General features: G+C 66.3%; 1 protein-coding gene across 1 annotated transcript; it reads left to right on the top strand.

Moving 5' to 3' along the window:
- Positions 1-135: 135 nt before the first annotated feature.
- On the top strand, positions 136-26440 carry AGAP2 (ArfGAP with GTPase domain, ankyrin repeat and PH domain 2). Its single transcript, XM_085212160.1, has 18 exons — positions 136-2135; positions 10701-10759; positions 11254-11341; positions 14718-14803; positions 14906-15047; positions 15118-15252; positions 16945-17054; positions 18181-18333; positions 18569-18655; positions 20029-20133; positions 20214-20364; positions 20452-20565; positions 21809-21955; positions 22914-23065; positions 23162-23252; positions 23929-24151; positions 24887-25136; positions 26092-26440. Exons 1-18 carry the CDS (start codon positions 1976-1978, stop codon positions 26335-26337), a joined length of 2499 nt encoding a protein of 832 aa, XP_085068286.1. The 5' UTR covers positions 136-1975; the 3' UTR covers positions 26338-26440.
- Positions 26441-26610: the final 170 nt, after the last annotated feature.

Here is a 26610-nt window from a genome sequence, read left to right as displayed (position 1 = left end):
CCGCTGCCCCATAGATCTACTTCCCCATAAATCCACTGCCCCATAGACACAGCGCCCCATAGATGTACTGCCCTATGGATGTAGTGCCCCATAAATTCACTGCTCCATAGATACACTGCCCCATAGATGTACTGCCCCATAGATAGCGCCCCATAGATCCACTGCCCCATAAATCCACTGCCCCACAGATTCACTGCCCCAAGATCCACTGCCCCATAAATCCACTGCCCCATAGATCGACTTCCCCATAAATCCACTGCCCCATAGATCTGCTGCCCCATACATACAGAAATCCACTGCCCAATACATACAGAACGCCATAGATCCACTGCCCCATAGATACAGTGCCCTATAGGTCTACTGCCCTATGGATGTACTGCCCCATAGATCCGCTGCCCCATAGATCCATTGCCCCATAGATCTGCTGCCCCATAGATACAGCGCCCCACAGATCCGCTGCTCCAGAGATGTACTGTCCTTAGCGTGTCCTGTCACACACACACACGTGTCCTTAGCGTGTCCTCCTTACACACACGCTCTTAGCATGTCCCTGTCACACACGCGTGTCCTTAGCGTGTCCGTGTGGCTGCACACGTCTTTAGAGTGTTTACGTGACAGCACATGTGCCCCTGGCGTGTTCTTAGCATGTTGCTGAACACACATCCCTAATGTGTTCATGCAGCTACACGGCTGCCCTTACTGTGTTTGGCTTTGCTACACGTATGTGCTTAGCGTGACTGCGTGGTCACACGTGTTCACATTCCCCACACGCGTCCTTAGCATGTCCATGCTCCTGCACACACGTGTCCTTGCCGTGTCCGTGTGGCCGCTCACACATCCCCACACGTCCCACGTCCCCCAGAGCTGCGCCCCACCCTGCACCCCCATGGCTGCTCACCCCACAGATCGCAGCAGGCCCCATAAGTGGCACCAGCCCCATAGATCGCAGCAGGCCCCATAAGTTCTGCCCAGCCCCATAGATGACAGCAGGTCCCATAAGTTCTGCCCAGCCCCATAGATGACAGCAGGCCCCATAAGTTACACCCAGCCCCATAGATCACAGGGGACCCCATAAGTTACACCCAGCTCCACAAATGGCAGCAGGCCCCATAAGTTCTGCCCAGCCCCATAGGTGACAGCAGGCCCCATAGATGACAGCAGGCCCCATAAGTTCTGCCCAGCCCCATAGATGACAGCAGGCCCCATAAGTTCCACCCAGCCCCATAGATCAGAGGGGACCCCATAAGTTACACCCAACCCCACAAGTGGCAGCAGGCCCCATAGATGACATCAGGCCCCATAGGTTCCTCCCAGCCCCATAGATGACAGCAGACTCCACAGATTGCAACATGCCCTACAAGTGGCAGCAGGCTCCATAGATCGCAGCAGGCCCCATAAGTTCCTCTCAGGCCCATAGATTGCAGCAGGCCCCATAAGTTACACCCAGCCCCATAGATCACAGGAGGCCCCACAAGTTCCGCCCAGCCCCATAGATCCCAGCAGGCCCCACAAGTTCCGCCCGGCCCTACAAGTGACAGCAGGCCCCACAAGTTCCACCTAGCCCCACAAGTTCCGCCCAGCCCCATAGATCACAGCAGGCCCCACAAGTTCCGCCTGGCCCCACAAGTTCTACCCAGCCCCACAAGTTCCGCCCGGCCCCACAAGTGACAGCAGGCCCCACAAGTTCCGCCCGGCCCCACAAGTGACAGCAGGCCCCACAAGTTCCGCCCGGCCCCACAAGTGACAGCAGGCCCCACAAGTTCCGCCTGGCCCCACAAGTTCCACCCAGCCCCACAAGTTCCGCCCGGCCCCACGCGCCCCGCCCGGCCCCACGGCGTGAGGCAGGCAGGAAGCGCGTCGTTGTGTGGGGCGCAGCTTTGGGGCCCGGCTGCGTGGGGGGGGCCGGGGGGGGGCAGCGGGGAAGACGGCGCTATGGGGCCGCCCCACAAGTAGCTGCGCGGCCCGGCGTGTCGCTATGGGGCCGCCCCACAACCAGGCCTTGGCCGCCATCCGCGCCGAGGTGCGGCGGCACGAGGAGGCGAAGCGCTGCCTGAACGCCCTGCTGGGGCTGACGGACAGCGTGCGGGACCCGGACGTCAGGGGGGGAATCGGGACCCAGCTGAGAGCCCTGCAGGGTACGGACAGACCGACGGACATCGGGGCGGGAAGGACAGACGGACGTGGGGGGGGCGGATGGATGGAGGGAGGGAGGGAGGGCGGTGGGACGGATGGGGTACATGGATGGACGGGGGGAGGATGGACGGACAGATGGACAGGTAGAGAAAGGGTGGATGGGGGGATGGACAGACGGACAGATGGAGGAGGGTGGATGGAGGGATGGACGGATGGACGGGGGGATGGATGACTGGCTGGATGGACGGACAGATGGACAGATAGAGGGGGGATGGATGGACAGATGGACGGATGGAGGGGTTGCATGGATGGACGGGGGGAGGATGGACAGACAGATGGACAGATGGGGGTGCATGGATGGATGGATGGACAGACAAATGGACAGACAGAAAGTGGGTGGATGGACAGATGGACAGATGGGAGCAGTGAATGGATGGATGGATGGACGGGGGGAGGATGGACGGACAGACAGATGGGCTGCACAGACAGACGGACAGATGGATGGATGGGGGGGATGGATGGATGGACAGGTGGACAGATGGAGGAGGTGCAAGGATGGATGGACGGACAGATGGACGGGGTGCATGGATGGACTGGGGGGAGAACAGACAGACAGATGGACAGATGGGGGGGTGGATGGATGGATGGGGGAGGATGGATGGACAGACGGACAGATGAGGGTGGAGGGACAGATGGATGGATAGATGGGGGGACAGATGGACAGTGGGGTGGATGGATACGGGGAGAATGGATGGATGGACAGACGGACAGCTGCAGGGGGGGATGGATGGATGGAAGGGGGGAAGTTGGACAGATGGACGGACGGTTGGAGGGCTGGACGGCTGGGAAAAGGATGGATGGACAGACAGACAGATGGCTGGAGGGGGAGCGGATGGATGGGGGGGGAGGGAGGATGGACAGACAGACAGGGACAGGTTGATGGATGGAGGGAAAGAAAGATGGACGGACAGACGGACGGCTGGAGGGATGGACGGACAGACAGATAAATGGGGGGGGATGGAGAGGAAGAAGGATGGACAGACGGAGGGGTGCAGAGACAGACAGACACAACTCTGGGGGGGTTGGGAGGGGCTCCCGTGTGGGTGGGGGGGGGGGGGGGCTGTGGGTTGGGGGTCGCGGGGCATCGGGGGGGGCGGGGGGGGGGGAGACAGCACGGGGGGGGGCTGCGGGGGGCGCCCACGTGGGAGAAACCAGCATGGGGGGGGGGGGGGCTGTGGGGGGCGCGGCGTCTCCCGTGGGGGAGTTGGGGGGGGGTTGGGGGGATTTCGAGGGGGGGGCGTTTGGGGGGTCTCGGGGGGGGGGGGAGGGGCTGGGGGGGGGCGGGCTGCGGCCCCGCAGTCGCCGCGGTTTCCGGTGCTGCCGTCGCAGCGCTGCGGTCGCTGACGTCGCCGTTTCCTCACCTCCGGCGCCCGCTGCCCCCCCGGCCCCTCCCCCGCCCCCCCTCACAGCCCCCCCCCACCCACGCGGGGGTCCCAAACCCCCCCCCCCCCCGCCGACCCGCGGGTTCGCTGCGGTGACGTCGATGCGCCCCCCGCCCCCCCGTCGACGCGCGCCGGCATCGCCCCCATCTCCCGCCGTTGCCATGGCGACGGGATGCGGGGATGCCGCGTTGCTACGCGACCGCACGGCGCTACCCGGAAATTGGGGGGGGGGAACTGAGACCCCCAAATCCGCCCCCCCCCCCCCCAAGGCACCCCGGCATCAATGGGGGCGGGGGGCAACGAGGTCCCGGCGGGGTCGTGTCCCCCCCCCCAGTGATGGGATGGCGGTTCTTATATGGGAGCACTGGGGGGAACTGGGACGGACTGGGGGGGGTCGGTGTCGTGGGGGGGCACTGAAGTTGAAGGGGGGTCGCACGCGGTCATCCAACAGTGCGGCACATGGAGAAGCCCCCCCTCACCCCCCTCCGCGATGGGGGACACCGGTTCCTATATGGGGGCACTGGGGAGGGACTGGGATGGACTGGGATGGACTGGGATGGACTGGGGGGAGGGGCACAGAGAGGGACAAATTGGGGGGGGTCCCCACCCGTGGGTGTCGCTGTGGGCGCGTTGCCATGGCGACGCTGTCAGCTCCGTCACGCGCGATCGGGGGGGGGTTGTGCCAAAAAATGGGATCCGCACCGAGGGGTCCCTGACCCCATAACTGCCCCACATCCCATAACTGCCCCACACCCCATAACTGCCCCATAACTGCCCCACACCCCATAACTGCCCCACATCCCATAACTGCCCCAAACCCCATAACTGCCCCATAATTGCCCCACACCCCATAACTGCCCCACACCCCATAACTGCCCCATAACTTCCCCATAACTGCACCCCATAACTGTCCCCATAACTGCCCCATAACTGCCCCCCATAACTGCCCCATAACTGCCCCCCATAACTGCACCCCATAACTGCCCTGCCCCCATAACTGCACCCCATAACTGCACCCCATAACTGCCCCATAACTGCACCCCATAACTGCCCCCATAACTGCCCCATAACTGCACCCCATAACTGCCCCATAACTGCCCCATAACTGCGCCCCATAACTGCCCCATAACTGCACCCCATAACTGCCCTGCCCCCATAACTGCCCCATAACTGCGCCCCATAACTGCCCCCATAACTGCACCCCATAACTGCCCCATAACTGCACCCATAACTGCCCCATAACTGCCCCATAACTGCACCCCATAACTGCCCCATAACTGCCCCATAACTGCGCCCCATAACTGCCCCCATAACTGCCCCATAACTGCCCCATAACTGCCCCATAACTGCACCCCATCACTGCACCCGATCACTGCCCCCATCACTGCCCACACCCCATAACTGCCCCATAACTGCCCCATAACTGCCCCATAACTGCCCCACATCCCATAACTGCCCCATAACTGCCCCCCATCACTGCCCCACACCCCATAACTGCCCCATAACCCCCCACCCCATAGCCCCCCCCCATTCCCCTCCTTGCCGCCGCTTCCCGTTTCCATCGCGTTGCCGCCGCCGTTGCCATGGCAACGGGATGCAGCGCGGCCAAAATGCCCCAAAATTGGGATTCCGCCCCAAAACGAAGCGGCGGGGGTCCCGGGGGGGTCCCGGGGGGGTCCCGGGGGGGTCCCCAATGGATCCCATGCAGCTCCCATAGGGTCCCCATAAGGGGCTGATGGGGGGTTAAGGGGGGGAGTTTGGGGGGATGTGGGGGGGCTGTGGGGGGGGGTTGTAATGGGGGGCTGTTTGGGGGAGGAGCTACATGGGGTCTGTGGGGGGGGCTGTAAGGGGGGGTTGTATGGGGGGCCGTTGGGGGGGGCCGTGGGGGGGGTGGGCGCGGGCGGTGCCTCGGTGGGGGCGGCGCCATCGGTGCGGCTGCGGGCCGGGAGTCGCAGAGCCGGGGGGGAACGGAACGGCAGCGGGGGGGGCTGAGCCGTAATTCTGGGGGGAAGGGAGCCCCGGGACCGCCGCCCCCCCCGCATCCGTTCCCCCCCCCCCCCCCGGCCTCGCGCACGTGGAGCGGAGCGGCGACCCCTGCCCCCCCCCCCCCCACCGTTCGGAGCCCCCCCAAAACGCGGAAGGCGCCGCTCCCGGCCCCCCCCCCGTAACAAACCGACCCCCCCCCCCCCGGGAGCCGCAGCGCCGCCCCCTCCGCTCCCCGAACCGCGACCCCCGGGGGGCGAATTTCGGAGACTTTTTTTTTTTTTTTTTTACGGGGGGGGGGATCGAAGCGAACCCCCGGATTTTAGGGCCGGGGGGGGGGGGCACAGAGCTGGGGGGGGGCGCGGCGGTGCCAACCCCTCCGGGGGCGGGAGAGCGGGGACGGCTTCGGGGGGGGGAGGGCGGGGAGGGCCGGGGGTGGGGACCGAGAGAAGCGGCACCGGCGGCGCGCGGAGCGGCGAGGAGCCCCGAACGGAACGGGGGGGGCGGGGGGGTCCCGGTACCGTCGCCCGGGGGGGGGGGGGCACCGATGAACAGAGCGGGGGGGCCGCAGAGGAGGACGACGTACCTCATTTCCCTCACCCTCGTCAAGCTCGAATCGGCGGCGGCGGCGCCGGGAGACGCGGAGGGCGCGGAGGAGGGGGCGGCGGATGGAGCCCCCCCGGAGAAGCCCCCCCCCGGCCCCGCCGTTCTTCCCCCCCCCGGCCCCGCCGCCCCGCCGCCCCCCCCCCGGCCCCGACCCGAGGACGGCGGTCGCGGCAAACGGCCGGAGCGGCTCTTCCAGCGGCAGGACGCGCTGCGGATAAGTACCGCCCCCGGCTGCGGCCCCCCCGAGCCCCCCCCTCCCCGCGGCCCCCCGCCCCCCCCCGTCCCGTCCGGCCCCCCCCCCATCCGGGGCTCCGTCCGAGCGGCGTCGGGGGGGGGCGGGGGCGGTGGAAGCGGCTGCCGCGGTTCCGGCCGCCCCCGTTCGCCCCCCCCCGCGGTGCCCCCCAAACCCGACCCCTCGCTGCTGCCGCCCCCCCCCCCCCGCCGCGACCCCCAAACCCGACCCCGCGTCGCCGCCGCCGCCGCCGCCGCCCCCCCCCCCCCCGGCGGTGCCCCCCAAACCCGACCCCGCGTCGCTGCCCCCCCCTCCCGCCCCCGCCCCCCCTCCTCCCGTCCCCCCCAAACCGTCCCCGTCTCCGCCGCCGCCCCCCCCCGCCGTCCCCCCAAACCCGACCCCCGCCCCCCCTCCGCGTTCGCCCCCCCCCCGCCCCCCGCCTCGGAGCGATGCCGTCCGACGCCCCCCCCGAGCCGCCCCCGTTGCTGCCCCAATCCACGTGGGGCTGCCCGGAGCCCCCCCCGGACCCTTCCGCCCCCCCCGCGCCCCCCGGCTCCCTCGTCCCCCCACCCCTCCGCCGCCCCCCGCCGCCTCCGCCTCCCCGGCCCCAAACCCTTCCGAGCCGCCGCCGCTTCCGCCGCTCCGGACCCCCGACGGACCCCCAAAGCCGCCCCCCCCAAAAGCGGCCGCCTCTCGTGGCCCGAAGGAGAAACCAAAGGGCGACCCAAAGCGGGGGGGGGGGGCGGCAAAGCCGGGGGTCCCGATCCGGGGGGGGGGCGGCCGCCGGCTCGGCCGCGTTTGTCCCCCCGCAAAGGGAAAAGCAAAACGTTGGACAACAGCGACCTGAACCCCTTCCCCTCCGCTCTGAGCGCCGCCCCCCCCCCGCCCCGAGGCCCCCCCGCCACCCCCCCCCCGACCCCCGTCGATTCCGGTGCGGGGTTGAAGCGGGGCCGGGAGGGGGGGGGCCGGGCGTCCACGAGGGACCGCAAGATGCTCAAATTCATCAGCGGCATCTTCGCCAAGACCCCCGCCGCCCCCCCCGCCACCAGCGCGGCCCCGTGGGCGCCCCAAGGCTCCGAGCCCCCCCCCGGGGGCGGCCCCCCCAGTGAGTAGAGCGGGGCCGGGACCCCCGCCCCCAAACCCCCCCCCCCCCGGTGCTGCGGGGCGGCGCCTCGGGGTGACGTGGGACCTCGGGGGGGGGGGCATGTGGAGGCCGGGACCCCCCGTTGTGGCCCCGTATTGTCCCCCCCGGGTCCCCGTATTGTCCTCACGCCGCGTCCCCGGGCCTCAGTGTCCCCAGATTGCCCCCAAATCGTGTCCCTGTCCCTCTGCGTCCCCAAATCGTCCCCACGCCGTGTCCCCCTGCCTCAGCGTCCCCACATTTCCCCAAATTGTGTCCCCTCCCCCAGTGTCCCCATATTTTCCCTCTGTGTCCCCGCACTGCGTCCCTGTGCCTCAGTGTCCCCAAATTGTCCCCAAATTGTGTCTCCTCCCCCAGTGTCCCCGTGTTGTCCCCCAGTGTCCCCATATTGTCCTTCTAGGTCCCCATGCTGTGTCCCCATCCGTGTCCCCAAATTGTGTCCCCTCCCCCAGTGTCCCCATATTTTCCCTCTGTGTCCCCGCACTGCGTCCCTGTGCCTCAGTGTCCCCTAATTGTCCCCACACTGCATCCCCGCCCCTCCGTGTCCCCAAATTGTCCCTCAGTGTCCCCACATTGTGTCCCCCCGCCTCAGTTTCCCCAGATTGTCCCCAAATTGTGTCCCCTCCCCAGTGTCCCCGTGTTGTCCCCCAGTGTCCCCATATTGTCCTTCTAGGTCCCCATGCTGTGTCCCCATCCGTGTCCCAAATTGTGTCCCCATCTCTCAATGTCCCCATCCCTGTGCCTCAGTTTCCCCAGATTGTCCTCGAATTGTGTCCCTGTCCCCATGTCCCCAAATTGTCCCCACGCTGTGTCCCCCTGCCTCAGTGTCCCTATATTGTCCCCAAATTGTGTTCTCTCCCCCAGTGTCCCCATGCTGTGTCCCTGTGCCTCAGTGTCCCCAGGTTGTCCCCAGATTGTGTCCTCATCCCTCTGTGTCCCCAAATTGTCCCCATGCTGTGTCCCCATCCCTCAGTGTCCCGATCCCTGTGCCTCAGTGTCCCCAAATTGTCCCCACACTGTGTCCCCGTCCCCCAGTGTCCCCATGCTGTGACCCCACATTGTGGCCCCATATTGTCCCCATTGTGTCCCCATATCGGCCCTCTGTGTCCCCAGATTGTCCCCAGATTCTCCCTCTCAAGGGGTTTTGGTGTCGGGATTTTGGTGCTGTGGGGTTTTGGTGCTGTGGGTTTGGTGTCGGGGATTTTGGTGCTGTGGGGTTTTGGTGCTGTGGGGTTTTGGTGCTGTGGGGTTTTGGTGCTGTGGGGTTTGGTGCTGTGGGGTTTTGGTGTCAGGGGTTTTGGTGCTGTGGGGTTTTGGTGCTGTGGGGTTTTGGTGCTGTGGGGTTTTGGTGTCTGGGGGTTTGGTGCTGTGGGGTTTTGGTGCTGTGGGGTTTTGGTGCTGTGGGGTTTGGTGCTGTGGGGTTTGGTGCTGTGGGGTTTTGGTGCTGTAGGGTTTGGTGCTGTGGGGTTTTGGTGCTGTGGGGTTTGGTGCTGTGGGGTTTGGTGCTGTGGGGTTTTGGTGTCAGGGGGTTTGGTGCTGTGGGGTTTTGGTGCTGTGGGGTTTTGGTGCTGTGGGGTTTTGGTGCTGTGGGGTCCTGATGTGTGGGGGCTTTTGGGGGGTTTTGGTGCCGTGGGCTTTTTGGGGTTCTGGTGGTGCCGTGCGTTGACCCCATCAGCGCGGATCCCATATGGGGTCCTGGCGGGGTCCCCCCGTGGCCGTGGGGGCGCTGCTGTCCGTCCGTCCGTTTGCCGTCCCAGATCCGTCCGTCCGTCCCTCCGCCCCACATCTGGGGGGGGGTGTCAACCCCTGCGGTGGGGACGGGGGGGAGGGGCTCCATGTGTGACGGGGAAACTGAGGCCTTGGGGGGGGAGACAACATGGCACGATATGACACTGCGTCATGACATGGTATGTCACGACATGACACGAAGCGCTGTGATAAAACCCGGTGTGACACGATATGACACCGCATGAGGTGATCTGGTGATATGACACGACACGATACGATATGACGTGATGTGGCATGATATGATGTCGTATGTGGTATGTCACAACACGGCACGATACGAAGCAATACAACGTGATATGATATGATACGACATGATACAACACGATATGACACAACATGAGGTGATATGACACGGTATGACTTGATGCAACATGATATGACACGATATGATGTGATATGACGCAATGCATCATGATACGTTGTGTCACAACACAGCACGATATGCCACGATATGACATGATATGACACGATAAGACGCAATATAATGTGATACGACGTGATATGACACAGTGCGTTGCGACATGGTGTAACACAACACGATATGACACGGTATGACGTGATATGACATGATATGACATGGTGTGACGTACTGTGTCATGACGGTATGTCACAACAGAACACGATACGACACGATATGACACGATATGACATGATATGTTCTCATGTCATGCCACGTCCTCATGTCACGCCGTATCCTTACGTCATGCCATGTCCTCACGTCACGCCACGTCCTTATGTCACGCCATGTCCTCATGTCACACTATGTTCTCACGTCACGCCATGTCCTCACGTCACGCCATGTTCTCATGTCATGCCACGTCCTCATGTCACACCGCGTCCCCGTGCCCCACTGCTGTTCTCCCTCCATGCTGTCGTGCTGCCACCTCTCGGAGCCCCGCCCCGTCCCCTCGTGTCACCGCCGTGTCCTCGCCTCCTCGCGCCCTGCTCCGTGGCCGTGCGCCGCGTTCCTGTGCCCGTCGTGACCCCGCGCCGCGCCACGCCCTCGTGCCCCCCGTTCCCGCGTGTCCCCGTGCCGCGCCGCGTCCCCTTGCCGGGCCGCCGTCCTCGTGCCCCCCCCCGGTGTCGTGGTGCCCCGTGGCACCTCCTTGTCTCCACGCCGTGCCATTTCCTCGTGCACACACGCACACCTCGCGTGCTCTCGTGCCCTGTGGCGCCGCCCCCCCTCGTGCAAATCGCTGCAGCCCGCGCTGGTGCCGCCTGCTCCCCCGCGGTGCCGTTGCCTGGTGACGCCGCGTGGCCGCCCCCGTGCAGCACCGCCGGCGCCGGCGCGGGGCTGGGGGCGGCCGGAGCCCCCCGGGGTGGGACTGGAGGCGCTGGGGCGCCCGGCCCCCCCTCACCCCCCTGCTCCCCGCAGAGGCCTTGGTGAACAGCCAGGAATGGACGCTGGGCCGCTCCATCCCCGAGATCCGCCTGGTGGGTGCCGTGTCCTCCTGTCCTCCTGTCCTCCTGTCCTCCTGTCCTGCTGTCCTATTTTCTTGTCCTCCTGTCCTCCTGTCCTCCTGTCCTCCTGTTCTCTTTTCCTCCTGTCCTCCTGTCTTGTCTTCCTGTCCTCCCGTCCTGCTGTCCTCCTATTTTCCTGTCCTCTTGTTCTCCTGTCCTCCTGTCCTCATATGCTCACATCCTCTGTTCCTTATGTCCTCCTGTCCTCATGTCCTCCTGTCCAGTTGTCCTCATATCCTCACACCCTCGTGTCCTCCTGTCCTCTTCTCCTCTTGTCCTCCTGTCCCGTCTCCCCATCCCCCGTCCCCACCCCATCTCCTCGTGTTCCTGCCTCCTGTCCTCATGTCCTCATGTCCCCATCCTGTGTCCTCCTGTCCCCGCTCGGTGTCCTTCTGTCCCCACCCCACGTCCTCGTGTCCCCACCCCGTGGCCCCAGACGTCCCAACTCCCTCTCTGTCCTCTCCCAGGGCGTCCTGGGCAGCAGCAGGAGTGGGAAATCAGCGCTGGTCCATCGCTTCCTCACCGGCTCCTATGTGAGCCTGGAGCCCACCGAGAGTGAGTGGCTGGGGCGGGGGGAGGGGCTGTGGGGTGGACGTGGGTATGGGATGGACGTGGATGTGGGATGGACATGGCTGTGGGGTGGTCGTGAGTATGGGATGGACGTGGCTGTGGGGTGATCATGGCTGTGGGATGGATGTAGGTATGGGATGGATGTGGCTGTGGGGTGGACGTGGGTATGGGATGGACGTGGGTATGGGATGGACGTGGCTGTGGGGTGATCATGGCTGTGGGATGGACGTGGGTATGGGATGGACGTGACTGTGGGGTGAATGTGGCTGTGGGATGGACATAGGTATGGGATGGACGTGGCTGTGGGATGGATATGGCTGTGGGGTGGTCGTGACTGTGGGATGGACGTAGGTATGGGATGGACGTGGCTGTGGGGTGGACGTGGCTGTGGGATGGACGTGGCTGTAGGGTGATCATGGCTGTTGGATGGACGTGGGTATGGGATGGACGTGGCTGTGGGGTGAATGTGGCTGTGGGGTGGTCGTGACTGTGGATAGACATGGGTGTGGGGTGGACATGGGTGTGGGGTGGATGTGGCTGTGAGGTGGATGTGGCTGTGGGGTGGTGGTGACTGTGGGATGGACGTAGGTATGGGGTGGTCGTGGCTGTGGGGTGGACGTGGGTATGGGATGGACGTGGGTATGGGATTAATGTGATCATGGGGTGGAAACTACCATGTGATGGACGTGGCTGTGGGGTGGACGTGGCCAAGGGATGGAACTGACTGCAGGTTGGATGTGGGCAAGAGTTGGACGTGGCTGTGGGGTGGATGTGGGTGTGGGGTTGTGGGATGGGCACGACAGTGGGGTTGACACGGCCGTGGGATGGACGGGGCCATGGGATGGGAATGGCTTTAGGATGGATGGGGCCACAGGATGGACGTGGCCGTGGGTTGACACGGCCATGGAGTGGAGGCAGCCATGGAACTGACATGGCAGTGGGATGGACGTGGGCGTGGGACGGACGTGATTGTGGGATGGATCTGGTCATGTGATGGACTCAGCTGTGGGATGGATGTGGCCATGGAGCAGACAAGGCCACTGAATTGCCACGGCCACGGGCTGCATGTAGCTGTGAGACACAACGTGGCCATGGTCTGGCCGTGGCTTTGGGATGGCCATGGCTGTGCGATGGCTGTGGCTGTGGGGTGGCGGTGGCTGTGGGGTGGCGGTGGGGTGGCGGTGGGGTGGTGGTGGCTGTGGGGTGGCGGTGGCTGTGGGGTGGCGGTGGGGTGGCAGTGGGGTGGCCATGGCTGTGGGGTGGCTGTGGGGTGGCCATGGCGGTGGGATGGCTGTGGCTGTGGGGTGGCGGTGGGGTGGCTGTGGCTGTGGGTGCTGTGGGGTGGCCGTGGCGGTGGGGTGGCCGTGGGGTGGCCGTGGCTGTGGGGTGGCCGTGGGGTGGCCGTGGCTGTGGGGTGGCTGTGGCTGTGGGATGGCTGTGTGGGTGGCGGTGGGGTGGCCGTGGGGTGGCCGTGGCTGTGGGGTGGCCGTGCTGTGGGGTGGCTGTGGGGTGGTCATGGTGGTGGGATGGCTGTGGCTGTGGGGTGGCTGTGGGGTGGTGGGGTGGCCGTGGCTGTGGGGTGGCTGTGGCTGTGGCGTGGCGGTGGGGTGGCAGTGGGGTGGTGGGGCGGCCGTGGGGTGGCCGTGGCTGTGGGGTGGCTGGGGCGGTGGCTGTGGGGTGGTGGGGTGGCTGTGGCTGTGGGGTGGCTGTGGGGTGGCCATGGCTGTGGGGTGGCGGTGGGGTGGCAGTGGGGTGGTGGGGTGGTGGGGTGGCTGTGGGGTGGCTGTTGGCTGTGGGGTGGTGGTGGGTGGCGTGGCTGTGGGGTGGCCGTGGCTGTGGGGTGGCAGTGGGGTGGCTGTGGGGTGGTGGGGTGGCTGTGGGGTGGTGGTGGGGTGGCAGTGGGGTGGTGGGGTGGCTGTGGGGTGGCTGTGGCGGTGGGGTGGCTGTGGATGTGGGGTGGCTGTGGGGTGGCTGTGGGGTGGCCGTGGCTGTGGGTGGCTGTGGGGTGGCAGTGGGGTGGTGGGGTGGCTGTGGGTGGCAGTGGGGTGGGTGGGGTGGCTGTGGGGCGGCTGTGGCTGTGGGGTGGCTGTGGGGTGGCCGTGGCTGTGGGGTGGCTGTGGGGTGGCTGTGGGGTGGTGGGGCGGCCGTGGCTGTGGGGTGGCCATGGCTGTGGGGTGGCTGTGGGGTGGCCGTGGCGGTGGGGTGGCGGTGGGGTGGCAATGGGGGTGGTGGGGTGGCTGTGGGGTGGCTGTGGGGTGGCTGTGGGGTGGCTGTGGCTGTGGGGTGGCTGTGGGGTGGCTGTGGGGTGGTGGGGTGGCTGTGGGGTGGCTGTGGGGTGGTGGGGTGGCTGTGGGGTGGTGGGGTGGCTGTGGGGTGGCTGTGGGGTGGGTGGGGTGGCTGTGGGGTGGTGGGGTGGCTGTGGGGTGGCTGTGGGGTGGTGGGGTGGCTGTGGGGTGGCTGTGGCTGTGGGGTGGCTGTGGGGTGGCTGTGGGGTGGTGTGGGGTGGCTGTGGGGTGGCTGTGGGGTGGTGGGGTGGCTGTGGGGTGGCTGTGGCTGTGGGGTGGTGGGGTGGCTGTGGCTGTGGGGTGGCTGTGGGGTGGTGGGGTGGCTGTGGGGTGGCTGTGGCTGTGGGGTGGCTGTGGGGTGTGTGGGGCGGCCGTGCCGTGGGTGGTGGTGGGGCGGCCGTGGCTGTGGGGTGGCTGTGGGGTGGTGGGGTGGCTGTGGGGTGGCTGTGGGGTGGCTGTGGGGTGGCAGTGGGGTGGGTGGGGTGGCTGTGGGGCGGCTGTGGCAGTGGGGTTGCTGTGGATGTGGGGTGCTGTGGGGTGGCTGTGGGGTGGCTGTGGGTGGGGTGCTGTGGATGTGGGGTGCTGTGGCTGTGGAGTGCTGTGGGGTGGCTGTGGGGGGGTGGGGTGGCTGTGGGGTGGCTGTGGGTGGCTGTGGCTGTGGGTGGCTGTGGGGTGGCTGTGGGGTGGTGGGGTGGCTGTGGGGTGCAGTGCTGTGGGTGGCTGTGGCTGTGGGTGGCTGTGGGTGCAGTGCTGTGGGGTGGCTGTGGCTGTGGGGTGGCTGTGGGGCGGTGGGGTGGTGGGTGTGGCTGTGGGGTGGCTGTGGGTGCGGTGGGGTGGCTGTGGGGTGGCTGTGGGGTGGTGGGGTGGCTGTGGGGTGCTGTGGCTGTGGGGTGGTGGGGTGCTGTGGCTGTGGGGTGGCTGTGGGGTGGTGGGGTGGCTGTGGGGTGGCTGTGGGGTGGTGGGGTGGCGGTGGGGTGGCTGTGGCTGTGGGGTGGCTGTGGGGTGGCTGTGGGGCGGTGGGGCGGCCGTGGCCGTGCGTTGGCCGTGGCTGCGGGACCCCAGCCCCCCCCCCGCAGGCGGGCAGTTCAAGCGCGAGGTGACGGTTGACGGGCAGAGCCACCTGCTGCTCATCCGCGAGGAAGCCGGCGCTCCGGACGCCCAGGTCGGCGGGGCGGCCGGGGGTCGGCAGCTGCGGGGGCGGGGGGGCGGGGGGCCGTTGAGCGCGGAGCCGAGCCCTGAGCCCCTCCTCGCGCCCCCTCCCCAGTTCGCCAACTGGGCGGACGCCGTCGTCTTCGTCTTCAGCCTGGAGGACGAGGGCAGCTTCCAGGAGGCGGCGCGGCTCCACCGGCTGCTCTGCGCCCATCGGGCTGCCGGCGAGGTCGCCCTGGCCCTGGTGGGCACCCAGGGTGAGTCGGGGGGCGTGACCCCCCCCAGAGGGAGGGAAGAGACCCCTCCTCACCCTCTCCCGCCCCCCAGACAAAATCAGCTCCTCCAACCCGCGGGTGATCGAGGACGGGCGCGCGCAGGCGCTGTGCGGGGACATGAGGCGCTGCCTCTACTACGAGACCTGCGCCACATACGGCCTGAACGTCGAGAGGGTCTTCAGCGAGGGTGGGAGGGGGCGGGGCTGCGGTGGGATTGGGGGGGTGGGTGGGATTGGGGTTGGGGGTGGGGTTGGAGATGAGGGATTGGGATTGTGGGTGGGATCGGGGTTGGGGTTGGGGTTGAGGGAGATGGGATGGGGTTGGGGTGGGGGGTGGGGTTGGGGTTGAAGGAGATGGGATTGGGGTTGGGGTGGGGGTGGGGTTGGGGTTGAAGGGAGATGGGGGATCGGGGGGGGTGGGGTTGGGGTTGGAGGAAGATGGGATTGGGGGTTGGGTGGGGTTGGGGTTGGGGTTGAAGGGAGATGGGATTGGGGTTGGGGTTGGGGTGGGGATGGGTTTGGGGTTGGGGTGGGGTGGGTTGGGGTTGGGGTTGAAGGGAGATGGGATCAGGGTTGGGGTTGGGTGGAGTTGGGGTTGGGGTTGGAGGAAGATGGGATTGGGGTTGGGGTTGGGGTGGGGTTGGGGTTGGGGTTGAAGGGAGATGGGATTGGGGTTGGGGTTGGGGTGGGGTTGGGGTTGGGTTGGAAGGAGATGGGATTGGGGTTGGGGTTGGGGTGGGTGGTGGATTGGGGTTGGGGGGGAATGGGGTCTGAGGTTGAAGGGGGTGGGATTGTGGGTGGGATTGGAGTTGGAGGGAGATGGAATTGGGGTGGGATTGTTGGGTTGGGGTGGGGATGGGATTGGGGTTGGGGGGGATTGTGTTTGGGGTGGGAGGGGTCTGTGGTTGGGTGGGATGGGATTGGGGTTGGGTGGGGTGGAATTGGGGTTGGGGTGGGAGGGATCTGTGGTTGGAGGGGGGTGGTGGGATTGTGGGTGGGATTGTGTTTGGGATGGTATTGGGATTGGAGTGGGATTGGGGTCTGTGGTTGGAGGGGGGTGGGGTTGAGGTGGGATTGTGGGTGGGGTGGGATGGGGTTGGGGTGGGATTGGGGTTGGGGTGGGATTATGGTGTGATGGGAGGGATCTGTGGTTGGAGAGAGATGGGATTGAGGTGGGATGGGATGGGGTGGGGTGGGGTGGGGATGGGATTGGGGCGGCGGGGGACGGATGTGTGGTTGGAGAGAGGTGGGATTATGGGTGGGATGGGATGGGATTGGGGTTGGGGGCGGGGGGGTCTGTGGTTGTAGGAGGGTGGGATTGGGGTTGAGTGGGATGGGATTGGGGTTGGGGTGGGACTGAGGGTAGGGTGGGATTGTGGGTGGGGTGGAGTGGGGTGGCATTGGGGTGGGATTGTGGGTGGAGAGAAAGGGTCTGTGATTTGAGGGGGATGGATTGGGGAGGGATGGGATTGGGGTGGGATTGGGGTGGGATTGGGGTGGGATTGGGGGTGGGATTGGGATGAGGTGGGATTGGGTGTGGGATTGGGGTGGGATTGGGGTGGGATTGGGGTGGTGGTGGGAGGGGACTGTGTTGGTTTTGTGTCCAGTAGCGGATGGGATGGGAGCTGTGGGCGGGCGGGAGGATGGGGGGGAGTGACGGCGCTGGGGTTGGGGTTGGGTACGGGGGGACCACGGGGGGGGGCATTGGGGACGGGGGGGGCTGAGAGCGGTGCTGGGTGCGACGGGCGCCGCGAGTGGGGGGGCGGTGGGGAGCGATGGGTGCAGGGGGTGGGGGCTGCGGCCGCCGTGTGGGGTCGGCGCTCCGCGGCACTGGGGGTGACGCCGCGGTGACGCCGTGGTGCCGCGGTGTGGTGGCACAGTGGCCCAGAAGGTGGTGGCCCTGCGGAAGCAGCAGCTCCTGGCGTCCTGCAAATCCCTGCCCAGCTCCCCCACACACTCAGCTGCCTCCACCCCCATCGGCGGCGCCCAGGTAACCCCTCAACCCCACAACCCCACAACCCCACAACCCCACAACCCCACAACCCCTCAACCCCACAACCCCTCAACCCCACAACCCCACAACCCTCAACCCCACAACCCCACACCCCACAACCCCTCAACCCCACAACCCCTCAACCCCACAACCCCACAACCCCACAACCCCCAACCCCACAACCCCACAACCCCACAACCCCACAACCCTCAACCCCACAACCCCACAACCCCACAACCCCACCAACCCCACAACCCCACAACCCCACAACCCCTCAACCCCACAACCCCACAACCCTCACCACCCCACACCCCACAACCCCCTCAACCCCACAACCCCACAAACCCCACAACCCCACCCCCACAACCCCACAGCCCCACCAACCCCACAACCCCACAACCCCCAACCCCACCGCCCCACAACCCCACAACCCCACAACCCCACAACCCCACAACCCCACAACCCACAACCCACACCCCACAGCCCCACAACCCCTCAACCCCACAACCCCACAACCCCACAACCCCACGCCCCACAACCCCACAACCCCACCACCCCACAACCCTCAACCCACAACCCCACACCCCACAACCCCACAACCCCACAACCCCACAACCCCACAACCCCAAACCCCACAACCCACCACCCCACACCCCACAACCCCCAACCCCACAACCCCACAACCCCACAACCCCACCGCCCACAACCCCACAACCCCACAACCCCACAACCCCACCGCCCACAACCCCACAACCCCACAACCCCAACCCCACACCCCCACCGCCCCACAACCCCACAACCCCACAACCCCACACCCCACCCACAACCCCACAACCCACAACCCCACAACCCCACCGCCCAAACCCCACAACCCCCTCACCACAACCCACCCCACCGCCCCACAACCCCAAACCCACAACCCCACCCCCAAACCCCAACCCCAAACCCACTGCCCACGCCCCACAACCCCAAACCCACCACGCCCCCCCAAAACTCCACACCCCCAGCAACCCCACAGCCCACAGCCCCCAACCCCAGCCTACAGCCCACCCCACACCCCACCCACACCCCACAACCCCACCCCCCACGGCTGACCCCGCTGAGGCTGCCCCCCTTCCCCCAGACCAGCAATGGGGGTCACACCAGCGACTACTCGTCCTCGCTGCCCTCCACCCCCAACGTCAGCCACCGGGAGCTGCGCAGTGAGACCCCCGCCCCAATGGGGACCCCCAGCTCCCTGCACCGCGGGGCCAAGCGCCACACCAGCCTGTTTGCCGTGAGTGGGGCCGGGGGGGCAGCGGGGGACGCGGGGACCCGCAGAAGTGGGGAGGGGCTGGGGGCGGGGGGGGTGAGGTGTTGGGAGTGCAGGGACGGGGGGTGGGTGGGTGAGTGTGGCAGCGAGGACACGTGGCGGGTGGGCGTCCCCCGTGTCCCCCGGCGTGGTGGCGGCGGCGAGTGTCCCCTTGGAGCGGGGGTGGCACCGGGCTGCTGGAGCCACGCTGTCCCCACAGACGCGGCGCGGCAGCGATTCGGAGAAGCGCAGCCTGGACAGCCGTGGCGAGGCGGCGGGCAGCGGGCGGGCCATCCCCATCAAACAGGTTGGAGGGCATCCGCCCCACCCGCCCCATCCGCCCCATCCGCCCCACCCGCCCCACCCGCCCCACCTCATCCACCCCATCCGCCCCATCCGCCCCACCCGCCCCATCCGCCCCACCCGCCCCACCTCATCCACCCCATCCGCCCCACCCACCCCATCCGCCCCATCCGCCCCATCCACCCCATCCACCCCATCCGCCCCATCCGCCCCATCCGCCCCATCCGCCCCACCCACCCCAGCTGCCCCACCCACCCCATCCGCCCCATCCGCCCCATCCGCCCCACCCACCCCATCCACCCCATCCGCCCCACCCACCCCATCCACCCCATCCGCCCCATCCGCCCCATCCGCCCCATCCGCCCCACCCGCCCCATCCGCCCCATCCACCCCATCCGCCCCATCCGCCCCATCCGCCCCATCCAACCCAACAAACCCATGGAACCCATGGAACCCATCAAACTTATCGAACCCATCAATCCCTTCAAACCCACCAAACCCATGGAACCCATCCAACCCATCAATTTCATCAACCCCCTCAATCCCATGGAACCCAACCAACCCATTAAGCCCAACAAACCCATCCGACCCATGGAACCCATGGAACCCATAATGGACCCATCAACCCATCCAACCCATGGAACCCATCTGACCCAACAAACCCATCCAACCCATCCGACTTACTGAACCCCCCAGTCCCACCAAACCCATCAAACCCATTGAACCCATGGAACCATGGAACCCACTGAACCCATGGAACCCATGGAACCCATCATCCCCATCATCCCATCAATCCCATGGAACCCATGGAACCCACCAAACCCATTGAACCCATTGAACCCATCCAACCCATCAACCCCACCAAACCCATGGAACCCATGGGACCCAACAAACCCATCCAACCCATCCAACCTGTCAAACCCATCCAACCCATCAATAACCAAACCCACCAAACCCTTCGAACCCATGGAACCCATCCAACCCACCCAACCCATCAATCCCATCAACCCCATCCAACCCACCATCACCTCACTCACACCCAGCGTCCCCAACGTCGTCTCATTGTCCCCATTGTCCCCATCGCCCCAATTGTTCTCCCCGTTACCTCCTCCATCATCCTTCCCCTCATCCCCATTGTCCTCATCACCTCAATCGTCCCCATTGTCCCCACCATTCCTATTGTCCCCATTGTCCTCATTGTCTCCATTGTCCCCATTGTCCCCACCATTCCCGTCATCCCCATAACTCCAGTCATCCTCGTCATCCCCATCGCCCCCATTTCCCCCATTTCCCCACTGCCCCCATTGCCCCCATCGCCCCCACTGCCCCCATTTCCCCGCTGCCCCCATTGTCCCCTCACGACCCCCCCACCCCCAGAGCTTCCTGCTGAAGCGCAGCGGCAATTCCCTCAACAAGGAGTGGAAGAAGAAATACGTCACCCTGTCCAGCAACGGGCTGCTCTTCTACCACCCCACCATCAACGTGAGCGCCCCCAGCCCACCCCCGTCCCCGTCCCGAGCCCCCAACCCTCCGTTCCCCGTCTCAGCCCCCTCCCCCCCCAGGACTACATCCACAGCACCCACGGCAAGGAGATGGATCTGCTGCGCACCACGGTCAAGGTGCCGGGGAAGCGCCCGCCCCGCGCCATCTCCGCCTGCGGCCCCTCGGCCAGCGTCAACGGGCTGCTGAAGGACGTGGGCTCCGACGGCGGCGGTGAGGGGGGGGGGGGTCGCGGGCGGGGGCCGCACCCCCTGCCGCCCCGGGGGGACGTTTGCATCGCCGTCCCCTCCCCGCCCGCAGCCGCGGCGTCACCCGTGGGGCTCAGCCTCCCCCCGGATCCGGGGAGCAAAGGTGCGGGGAAGGGCGAGCGGCCCCTGCAGCGCTGCGCCTCCGCATCCAGCGCCAAGCTGTCCGGTGAGTGCCTGCCGCTGTCCCCAGCCCTGTCACCGTCACCTTTCCCGTCCCCGTCCCCGTCCCTGTCCCTGTTCTTATCCCCATCCCTGTTCCCATTGCCATCCCCGTCCTCTTCCCTGTTCCTGTCTGTTCCCATCCCTGTCCACTTCATTGTCCCCATTTCTGTCCCCTTCCCCATCCCAGTCCCTGTTCCTGTCCCTGTCCCCGTTCCTCATCCATCATTGTCCCCATCCCTGTCCCCATCCCCATCCCAGTCCCTGTTCCTGTTCCTGTCCCCATTCCTCATCCATCATTGTCCCCATCCCTGTCCCCGTCCCCATCCCAGTCCCTGTCATTGTCCCCATCCCTGTCCGTGTAATTGTCCCCGTCCCCGTTCCCATCCCCATCTCCATCCCCATCCGTGTCCCCATCCCTGTTTCTGTCCCAGTCCCTGGGGACATTTGGGGACCTCAGCTGAGGTGGCCCCTCTGAGCATGGTGGCCCCCGCTCATCCTGGGGAGGTGGGGACCGTGGGGACAGAGGTGGCCACTGGTGGCCGTGGGAGGATGGGTGGAGTTGGTGGCCCCGGTGGCTTTGGTGGACGTGGTGACCCTGGTGACCCAGTGGCCCCCGTGACCCTGACAAACCCGGTGGCACCAGTGACAGCGGGGGGCTTGCTGCCACGGTGGCCCCAGTGGCATTGGTGACCCTGGTGACTTCGGTGGCCCTCGGTGGCCCTGAGGACTGCCGGTGGCATTGGTGGCCCCAGAGGCTTTGGTGGATTCGGTGACCGTTGGTCCCAGTGATCCTGGTGACACCGGTGGGCTTGGTGACTCTGGTGGCCCCAGTGGCTCTCATGATTCTGGTGGCCCCGGTGGCCCTTTGGTCACAGTGATCCCGATGACGCTGGTGGCCACGGTGGCCGAGGTGGACTTGGTGGCCCTGGTGGCCCCAGTGAGCCTGGTGATCCCAATGGCGTTGGTGGTCTTGGTGACCCCACGGCGACACTGGTGAACCCGGTGGCCCCAAGGATCCCGATGAGCCCAGCGGCCTCGGTGAACCCGGTGGTCTTGATGACATTGGTGGCCACGGAGACCCCAGGTGGCCTTGGTGACACCGGTGGCCACGGTGACACTCTTGACGCTGGTGAGCCCGGTGGCCCCAAGGAAGCCGACGAGCCCGCTGTGCCCCGTTGTGCCCGTTGGTGGCCTCGGTGGCCGTGGCGGCCGGGCGGCGCCGATCCCCCAGCGAATCCCTTTGGCAGATGGCGCCGCCGGCCCCGAATCCATCTCCAGCCCCGGCAGTTCGGGCCGCGATCCGCCGCCGTCGCCGATGATCGACCGCAAGAAGCACCGCCGGAAGAAGCTCTCGACGCCGTCCAAGACGGAGGGCTCCGCGGGGCAGGCGGAAGGTGAGAGCTGCAGGGACCTGGGGATGGCGGCCATCGTGGGGACACGGCCGCCATCCCATGGGGACACAGCTGGCATCCTATGGGGACACAGCTGCCATCCCATGGGGACACGGCCGCCATCCCATGGGGACACAGCTGGCATCCCATGGGGACACGGCTGCCATCCCATGGGGACACAGCTGCCAACCCATGGAGACACAGCTGCCATCCCATGGGGACACAGCTGCCAACCCATGGGGACACAGCTGGCATCCCATGGGGACACAGCTGGCATCCTATGGGGACACGGCTGCCATCCCATGGGGACACAGCTGGCATCCCATGGGGACACGGCTGCCATCCCATGGGGACACGGCTGTCACCCCAAGGGGACACAGCTGCCAGCCTATGTGGACATGGCTGCCATCCTATGGATACACAGCTGCCACCCCATGGAGACACAGCTGCCACCCTACTGGGACACGGCCACCACCCCACTGGGGCACAGCTGTCACCCTATGGGGACGCAGCCACCTCCCATGGTCCCACCGCTTCCGGAGCCGCCCCCCACGCTGAGCCACGTCCCCGCTCTGTGCCACCCCCCCTCACCTCCTCTCCCGTTGCTTCTCGGGTTCTTCCTGACTCTCTGTCCCCCCCCTTTTTTCCTCTCTTTGCCGTTTCCGCAGCCAAACGCAAAATGTGGAAATTAAAAAGCTTTGGTAGTTTAAGAAATATTTATAAAACAGGTAACGTGGCACCGCGCGCCCCGCATGTGGCTGCATCACCCCCCCGCCTGCCTGCCGCGCTCGCACCGCCGCGTCCCCAAACCCACGGGGATGGGGGGGTCTCTATGGGGTGACCCCTTTATGGGGGCCTCTACGGGGGGGGTCTCTATGGGGAGGGTCTCTATGGGGTGACCCCTGGATGGGGGGTCCCGCGCTGCCCCCCGGCCCCGTGGCAGCGCTCCGTGCCCCCGCAGAGGAGGAGAACTTTGAGTTCCTGATCGTGTCCAGCACGGGGCAGACGTGGCACTTTGAGGCCGGCAGCTTCGAGGAGCGCGACGCCTGGGTGCAGGCCATCGAGAGCCAGATCCTGGCCAGCCTGCAGTGCTGCGAGAGCAGCAAGAACAAGGTAGGGGGCGAGGGGGGGCGGGCCACGGGGTTGGGGTCTCCCGTTGCCACCTGCTGTCGTCACACGTTGTCACACGTTGTCACCCGCTGTCCCCAGGCGCGCGTGGACAGCCAGAACGAGGCTGTGGCCATCCAGGCCATCCGCAACGCCCGGGGAAACTCAGTGTGCGTGGACTGCGGGGCACCCAGTGAGTGCGGGGTGGGGGGGTGGGGTGACAAAGGGGAATAGAGGGATGTGGGTGATATGTGGGGCCACAGGGTGACAATGGTCTGTGGGGACGTGGGGCACACTGTGCTGTGGGCCACGCTGTGCTGTGGGTCACGCGGTCCCGTGGGTCACGCCATGCTGTGGGTCTCACAATGCTTTGAGTCACGCTGTGCCGTGGGTCACGTGGTGCCATGGGTCACACTATGTCATGGGTCACGCCATGCCGTGGTCACACCATGCTGTGGGTCACGCGGTGCCGTGGGTCACACCATGCTGTGGGTCACGCGGTGCCGTGGGTCACACCATGCTGTGGGTCATGCCGTGCCGTGGGTCACACCATGCTGTGGGTCACGCGGTGCCGTGGGTCACACCATGCTGTGGGTCATGCCGTGCCGTGGGTCACACCATGCTGTGGGTCACGCGGTGCCGTGGGTCACACCATGCTGTGGGTCATGCCATGCCGTGGGTCACACCATGCTGTGGGTCACGCAGTGCCGTGGGTCACACCATGCTGTGGGTCACGCGGTGCCGTGGTCACACCATGCTGTGGGTCACGCGGTGCCGTGGTCACACCATGCTGTGGGTCATGCCATGCCGTGGGTCACACCATGCTGTGGGTCACGCGGTGCCGTGGGTCACGTGGTGCCGTTCCGCAGACCCCACGTGGGCCAGCCTGAACCTGGGCGCGCTGATCTGCATCGAGTGCTCCGGCATCCACCGCAACCTCGGCACCCACGTGTCGCGCGTGCGCTCCCTGGATTTGGACGACTGGCCGCGGGAGCTGACCGTGGTGCTGAACTCCATCGGCAACGCCACCGCCAACAGCATCTGGGAGCGGAACACCAGGGGGCGCTGCAAACCCACGCAGGAATCGTCCAGGTGAGTGGGAGTTAGTGGGAGTGGGAGTGTGAGTGTGTGAGAGAGTGTGTGTGTGAGTGTGAGTGTGTGTGTGTGTGAGTGTGTGTGTGTGTGTGTGTGTGTGTGTGTGTCAGTGTGAGTGTGTGTGGTGTGTGTGTGTGAGTGTGTGTGTGTGTCAGTGTGAGTGTGTGTGTGTGAGTGTGTGTGAGTGTGAGTGTATGTGAGTGAGTGTGAGTGTGTGTGTGAGTGTGTGTGAGTGTCAGTGTGAGTGTGTGTGTGAGTGTGAGTGTGCATGCGTGAGTGTAACTGAGTGTGATTGTGTGGATGTTTGTGTGTGCGTGTGAATGTGAGTTTGAGTGTGACTGTGACTGTGTGTGTGTGTGAGTGTGCGCGCCCCACATTGCTCCACATCCCCCACGTCCCCCATTGCCCCACAGATCCCCATTGCCCCCCGACCCTCATTTCCCACATCCCTCAATGGCCCCTGGTGCCCCACACGTCCCCCGTTGCCCCACATCCCTCATTGCACCAAATCCCCCACTGCTCCCCATCCCCCACTGCCCCACATCCCCCACTGCCCCACACATCCTCCATCGCCCCACATCCCCCATCGCCCCACACATCCCCCACCGCCCCCCATCCCCCATTCCCCCTCACGCCCCCCATTGCCCCCCATCCCCCATCGCCCCACACAACCCCCGTTTTCCCCCACCCCCCATTGCCTCTCACGCCCCCCGCCCCCGTCTCTGTGCTCAGGGAGGAACGCGAGGCGTGGATCCGCGCCAAGTACGAGCAGCGGCTCTTCCTGGCCCCGCTGCCCGCGGCCGAGGCGGCGCTGGGGGAGCGGCTGCTGAGCGCCGTGCGGGACCAGGAGCTGGAGGCGGTGCTGCTGCTGCTGGCGCACAGCAGGAAGGAGCAACTCGCCGCCTGCGACGGGGAGCGCAGGACCGCGCTGCACCTGGCCTGCGATATGGCGCTGGTGGTCGTCACCCAGCTGCTGGTGTGGGTGGGTGGGCGCGGGGGGGGGGGGGTTGGGGCATTAGGGTGGGTGTGGGGTGGGTGGGGGATGTGGGGTGGTGATAGGGAGGGTAGGGTGGGCGTGTCGAATGTGGAGTGGGGTGGGGGGTGTGGGGAGGGTATGGGGAGATGGGATTATCATGGAGTGTGTAGGGTGGGTATGGGAGATACGGGGTGGGTGTGGGGTGTGTAGGGTGGATGTGGGGTGTGTAGGGTGGGCATGGAGGATTTGGGGCGGGTATGGGTGATGTAGGGTGGCTGTGGGGGACGTGGGGTGGGTATGGGGGAGATGGGATTGTCACAGGGTGTGTAGGGTGGGTATGGGGGAAATGAGGTGGGTATTGGGTGTGGGGGTGGGCGTGGGGGATGTGGGGTGGGCGTGGGGGATGTGGGGGTGGGTGTGAGAGGTGTGTGGGGGGGGTGGATGTGGGGTGTGGGGTGGTTGTCGGGGTGTGGGGTGGCTGTAGGGCAGATGTGGTGGCCATGGTAGACATGGGATGGCCATAAGGACACGCGATGGTGATGGGGGACGTGGGGTGGCCATAGGAGAAATAGGGGGATATCCTATAGGGGATGGTGGGTGTCCAGAGGGGACATGGGACAGCCGTGGGGGACACGGGTTGGCCGTGGGGACGTGGGGTGGCCGTGGGGGACACATAGTGACCGTAGAGGACATGTGACATCCTCAGGGGACGTGGGGTGGCCATAGAGATAAGTGGTGGCCATACAAGTAATGGGATGGCTGTAGGGACGTGGGACGGCCGTACGGGACACGGGGTGGCCGCGGGGACGTGGGGTGGCCATAGGGATAAGTGAGGCCGTGGGGACACGGGGTGGGCGTAGGGACACGCGACGGCTATAGGGGACACGGGGTGGGACAGGGATGTGGGGTGGCCGTAGGGTCACGTGACGGCCGTGCGGTCACGTGGCGCGCTGTCCCGCAGTACGGCGCAGACGTTCGGGCCCGGGACGCGCAGGGCCGCACGGCGCTGTTCTACGCGCGGCGCTCCGGCAGCCGGGAGTGCGCCGAGATCCTGCAGCAGCACGGCTGTCCCGGGGACGGGCCCCCCACCCCCGGCGGCCCCCCCACCCCCGGCGGCCCCCGCGGCCCCCCCACCCCGGGGCTCCGTCGCCGCAGCAGCGCCGCCAGCGTGGGGCCGTGCGTGGAGCCGCGCACCGCTCTGGTATAACGGGGCGGGGGGGGGCGGACGGCCGGGACCCCCCCCCAGAAGGGGCGCCCCGCGGTTTGTATTTTTGATGCTCTATTTATTATCCGCCCCCTCCCCCCCCCCAGCGGTGGGGTCTCTTCTGGTCCTGGTGCCCCCCCCCCCCCCCCCCCGTTGCGCGGTGTTGTGCCGCAGGGATGAGGTCACTGAACCCCCCCTCCAATCTGCGCCCCCCCCCCCCCAAGTGCCACCCCCCCCATCCACATCCACGTCTCTGTGCCCCCCTCCGAGGTTTCC

The sequence above is a fragment of the Meleagris gallopavo genome, chromosome 31, assembly GCF_905368555.1.
Source record: "Meleagris gallopavo chromosome 31, MGAL_WU_HG_1.1, whole genome shotgun sequence".
NCBI lineage: Eukaryota > Metazoa > Chordata > Aves > Galliformes > Phasianidae > Meleagris > Meleagris gallopavo.
This window is presented reverse-complemented; position numbering and strand designations above follow the sequence as displayed.